At 58.6% G+C, this 5,330-nt stretch overlaps 1 protein-coding gene across 1 annotated transcript; it reads right to left on the minus strand.

Moving 5' to 3' along the window:
* Positions 1–985: 985 nt before the first annotated feature.
* Positions 986–4,625, minus strand: RNPEP (arginyl aminopeptidase (aminopeptidase B); the record flags this gene model as incomplete). The annotated part of the gene is made up of 9 exons (XM_010009190.1): positions 986–1,150; positions 1,581–1,723; positions 2,064–2,288; positions 2,543–2,651; positions 2,965–3,077; positions 3,291–3,404; positions 3,554–3,789; positions 3,912–4,028; positions 4,486–4,625. Coding segments are annotated over 9 exons (1,362 nt in total), but the record flags the coding sequence as incomplete, so codon positions are not given.
* Between the last annotated feature and the right edge of the window lie 705 nt (positions 4,626–5,330).

Genomic DNA, 5,330 nt, shown 5'->3' on the forward strand with positions numbered 1-5,330 from the left:
GCAGGAATTAATTTATTCCATGTGGTTTGGGGAGTAACTGAGTTCAGAAGCAAGCCCATCATTACTTTTATACTGTAAAAGAAAGCAGTCGTGAGTCAGAGTGTCATTAATACTTTGAAACACAGTATTTCAAGAAGACTATTTAAAGAACTTCAGCTGACCCAGCCAGGGGCAGAGGGGAAGTCACATAAAACTGGAAGCAGAGCGTGGTGTGACCGTTGGACCAGGATGTAGGGACTTGTCAGAGGCTCCCCATGGTGTGGATTAACAGATAAACCCTTTTGCAGCTGCCTCCACTGGCGGGCTGCGGGAGGGCCAGGCCTTGCTCTGCAGCAGGTCACACTAGAAGATTACAGTGGTCCGTCCTGAGCACCAAATCCATTAATCCTGTCTCGCTAAGCTTTTCTAAATCAATTTATTAATAAAGAGTTAACATCTTCCCCTGGCATTTCATGATTGACTTGGCTTTCATTTTGGAAAAAACGAAGCAAAAAGAGCTCTGAGCTTGATGAAGGTCACTTTGTTAAAAATAACTGTGCTACATCTTGTCACTAATTTTACGCTGAAGTGTCTTCATTAGTCGTTGCCTTTGCAGGAAGGTGAATGAAGCCAGTTCGGCAGCAGCTCCCCAGCTCCCTGTGTGCTGGATGCTTCCCACACTGCAGAGGGGAGAGGAGCTTTACTCCTTTACACGTGGGACCAGCAAGGACCAGCCCTGAAGATGCCAACGCCAGACCCATCCCTCCTGTACCAGCACCAGGAGAAGCCACCAGCCTCCTAGAGCAACCTGCACATCCCTGACCAGAGCTGGCAGGGTCCCCATGTGGGCTGTGAGCCTGGCTCCTGGGCAGGAGGAGCAGGAGTCCCGCTGAGGCTGCCCATGGCTCACTGGGAGCAGGAACAGAGGAAAAAGTACAGATTTAATCAGGAAAGGTGCAGTGAAGGGGGGAGCAGCGAGGTCCTGCCGAGGAGCACCCCGGCTGCACTAGGTCTCAGCCACCTCCATGCCCAGGATCTTCTTGACGTAGTTCTGGACGTTGACATGGAGCTGGGGAGCGGTAGCAGAGAAGGTCTCCATGGCCAGGGCCCGGGCTGGCTCCGACCCGGCCCACATGGCGCGGTAGAGGGGCAGGGTGTACTTCTGCTTCCCCTGCGGAGACAGAGCGGGGGTCACAGCCCAGCTCCTCCCTGGCTCCAGCAGGGTGAAGACCCTGGAGCCCCACATCTCCCCTCCCAGGGCACAACACCCCCAGCTCTTAACCAGAGAGAGAGAACACAGAGGAAAGGGACACCATGATAAATACCACCATGGGCAGCCCTTGGCACTACAGTGCCTTGAGAGGGGTGAAGACCTTGACCCTGGAGAAGCAGCACGTGCTTGAGCCCAGAACCCCCGTGTGCTGGGGGTTGGAACTGGATGAGCTTTAAGGTCCTTTCAACACAAGCCAGTCTGTTGCTCTATCAAGAGGAAGAGCCAACCCCTGGCCCTCTGGCACCGAAGGTCCTGTGCCCCATGCCCATCTCTGCCCCAGTGGCACGCTGCCAGGCACAGCCACAGCCACCACTGCCCAGGGACAAACCTGGCTGTGGAGAAAGTCCTTGACCTTGCTGTACTCGGCCTCAAGGTTGTTCTTGAGGATTATCTGGCACCAGCGGAGTCGCAGCTCAGCGTTCTGGGACCTGGAGATCTTTGGGTACATCTTGCTCAGCTTTTCCACATTGCCTGCAAGAGGGGGATCATCACCATCCACATGGAAGCTTTTGCTTAGCTCCTGCTCCGAGGAGACCCAGTGAGCCCATCCTGGCTATGCTGCAAACCCTCTGGGATGTCCCCATACATCTTAGGGACATGCTTCCCTGCCTTTCCTTTCCCCACCACACAGCTAGAGGCCTCCCAGACACCAGGAACCGTGCTGCTGGACGGCAGTGGAGACGGGCTGATGGCCACGCACCCGTGAGTCCCATGATGTGGTCTCACGTCCCTGGCCAGCTGGTTGGACCAGGACATGTCAGCCCGTGTCCCCTCCGGGCAGCAGAGCCCCGGGGGGCGAGCTGGCCCTCACCTTGTGGCAGGGGGGATTTCTGCAGGACCTGGTCCAGGAAGTGGACCAGCTGGTACGTCCTCCAGGCCGTGATGTCCACGGCTTCAATCCCCTCCATGTTCAAGCCATCGGCTGCCCAGAGCTCTGCCAGCTCCTCCGCTGGCTTCATCAGCGCATCCCCCGGCGAGAGGTCGGGCAGGAAGGGTGGCCAGCCCGGCGTATCCAGCCAGCGGCTGAACTCGAAGCCTGCAGTGAAGGAGGGAGGGAGAGCTGAGCCCCATGGCGGGTGCTGCCCAAACTGCCTCTTCTGAGGGCATCCCCGACACCAGCAAACCTGCCGGGGGACGGGGACAAGGCCAGGAGCAGCAGCGCTTGTCTCCAGTGAAACACACAGACCAACGTGCACAGGGTCTGAGGGGACACGGGACGGCTCCGACACCCATGGGTGCTGGCTGGCAAAGCAGTGCCCAGTGCCCTGGCCAGGAAGGCGCCGTGCTGACCTGGGATGGAGTCCACGCCTTTCTCCTTCAGCTCCGGGAAGTACTCAAGGAAGAAACCGAGGGCATCGTCTGCTGTGATGCTCTGGAACTTGAACCGGTTCACGTAGGCCTGAGGGGATGGCCGGGGCACGATGCTGCGTGTGCTCACCCCAGCAGTGCTGCTCCATCTCATGGGGGTTTAGCTTTGCTGAGCCCACACCAGCCCCCCCAGGGGCTGCCCAGCCCCCTGCACCCCCTCCGACACCTCTGGGCATTGCCACCAATGTGGCACCCAGCTGTGTCCTCATCTCTCATCTCATCCCCCCGTGAACATCTCTCTTTCTCATCTCCTCTTCCTCTCCCCTGTCCAGCCCATCCTTCCCACGGTTCCATTGTGCTCCCACCGAAGGGTTTCATGTGACGTGGCACCTTCTCCTACCGACCTGGAGGAAGGCATCAAACTTGCTCTGGTCCCCCACAAGATGTGCCAGGTAGCTCACGAAGCAGAAGCCCTTCTCGTAGGGCGTTTCGTTGTATGTGTCCTCGGGATTGATCCCTGGGGAAAGGGAAAGCCCTCAGGAATCTGCACAGAAAACAGCCCTCACGTGCTGAGATTTCCACCTCCTGAGCTGGCTGTGTGCTGGTCATGTCCCTCCTGGAGCCATCGCTTCCCTCGGGCCCTAGCACTGGTTATATTGCAGCCAGGAAGCCCCCCAGCAGCAGGGCTGCCCCTAGCCCCACACCTCGCTCCCCCAGGAGCCCCACAAACCTGGCTCAATCACCACCCGCAGCTTGTTGAGGGGATGGTCCTCCCCAGTGTTGTCCATGTGCTGGCGCAGGAGGGCCCTTCCCGTCGCAGCCTCCAGGCACGTGTACGCCAAACCTGGGCAGAGACAAGAGGGAGGCGTTTGGAGACCCCAACCAGACCCCTGTGTGCTGCGAGCACAACGGGTGCTGCTACGGGAGGGAAACGGCATCAGCTCTGGAGCTGGGAGAGGAGGGAGACGATGGGGACTCGGGGAGGCCACGCACCATAGACCTCGGTGGAAATGCGCCTCTGGGCGTACATTGTGAAGCCCTCGTTGAGCCAGAACTCGCCCCAGGAGGCGTTGGTGACCAGGTTGCCAAACCAGCTGTGGGAGATCTCGTGGATGATGACATCGGCCAAGGAGCGGTCCCCGGCCAGCAGGCACGGCGTCACGAAGGTGAGGCAGGGGTTCTCCATCCCGCCGAAGGGGAAGGAGGGCGGCATGAACAGGATGTCATACCTGCTGGGGAAGGGAAAACACTGGTCAGGCCCACCTCCTCCTGCTGCGGATGCGATGGGATGATGGAGCGATGCTCCCTCCCCAGCCCTGGGAACAAGGTCCTTCGGGAGCAGGAGCCATACCTGCCCCAAACATAAGGTCCAAAGAGCTTCTCTCCAACCACCAGGAACTCCTCGATCACCCCATCGTACTCCTTCTTGGCAGCCTCAATCAGGCAGGGCTCGGCCCAGACGCGGCTCCTGGCCAAGTGTGTAGAAGAGGAACTTTTAACCATTGGTGGACTTTCACCCTGTTGCTTTATCAGCCAAAACCCACACGTGCTTGTTCCACAGCACAGTAGCAGCTGATAAAGGAAGCTCATGAGTCTATTACTGCAAACTGCTCTGATTTCCTTCCCTGTCTGAAAGTCAAAGGGCTTTTATACGGTGTCTGTGGCAGCTGGAACCTGAACAAAGCACCGGCCTTGGGAGAGACGTGGGGCCCTCTGTGAACGGGGACCCACCGCTCACCCTGACGTGCATGGGGCTGAAATGAGCAGAGCCAGGGCCCCCTGGGAGCTGGGGGGACCAGCACCGAGAGCCAGGAGCACCCTCACCCAGGAGCCACAGCACCAGTGCACAGCACCGCGTCACGCTCTGCAGAGCCCAGCGGTGCAGGACAGGCCCAGCTCAGTGAGCCGAGGACAGAGCCACGTACCTTGGGCCGACGTCAGCAGACACGATGTCCCCGACGGCCAGAGCGATCAGGTAGGAGGGGATTGGCTGGGACATCTTGAAGACGAAGGTGTTGTCTTCCTTCTTCTCCCAGCTTGTGGGGCTCCTCACAGCCACGAAACCCTAGGGACCTGGACATGTAGACAAACACACCTACTACATCCATGACGCATGGAGGGGGACGTCAGCTAACCCACCTGGGGACACTGCCATGTCTGCTGGTGAATGCGTCCCAGCACGCTGAAGGTGGCCAGGTCTGTGGTGCTGCAGGTTTGGGGTGGCAGAGCAGAGCAGCAACGCCCTGAACTCCAGCTGGGGATCACAGCTGCATCCCTGCAGCAGCATCGCTCAGCTCTGGGGCTCAAACACCATTTGGGTGCAAATGGTCACCCCTCTCCTCCAACCGTGTCCCCCACTCAGCTTGTCCTTGTCACCCTACACAAACCAAGAGCAGACATCCCGCTGCCCCCAGGCTGCTACGGGGCAAACCCAGGGGTCTTGTGATAGTTTGAGGAATTACTTAGACAAATGGCAGTGTTCAAGGCCAGGCTGGACACAGGGGCTTGGAGCAACCTGCTCTAGTGCAAGGTGTCCCTGCCCGTGGCAAGCTGCTGGAACTGGATGAGCTTTAAGATCCCTTCCAACCCAACCCATTCCATGATCCTGTGATGCTATGGAATGCAGCAGCAGAGGAGAGCAGAGAGGTTTACACAGAGCTGATCCCAGCAGTTAGCTGGTATTTGGGCATCAACCACCGAGTATTTCAACCACCTCCTGCTGTGAAAGAACTTCCAGTGGGACACCAGCACGTGCGCCCGCTCGCAGCCA

The sequence above is a fragment of the Nestor notabilis genome, unplaced genomic scaffold, assembly GCF_000696875.1.
Source record: "Nestor notabilis isolate BGI_N333 unplaced genomic scaffold, ASM69687v1 scaffold25262, whole genome shotgun sequence".
NCBI classification, from domain to species: Eukaryota; Metazoa; Chordata; class Aves; order Psittaciformes; family Psittacidae; genus Nestor; species Nestor notabilis.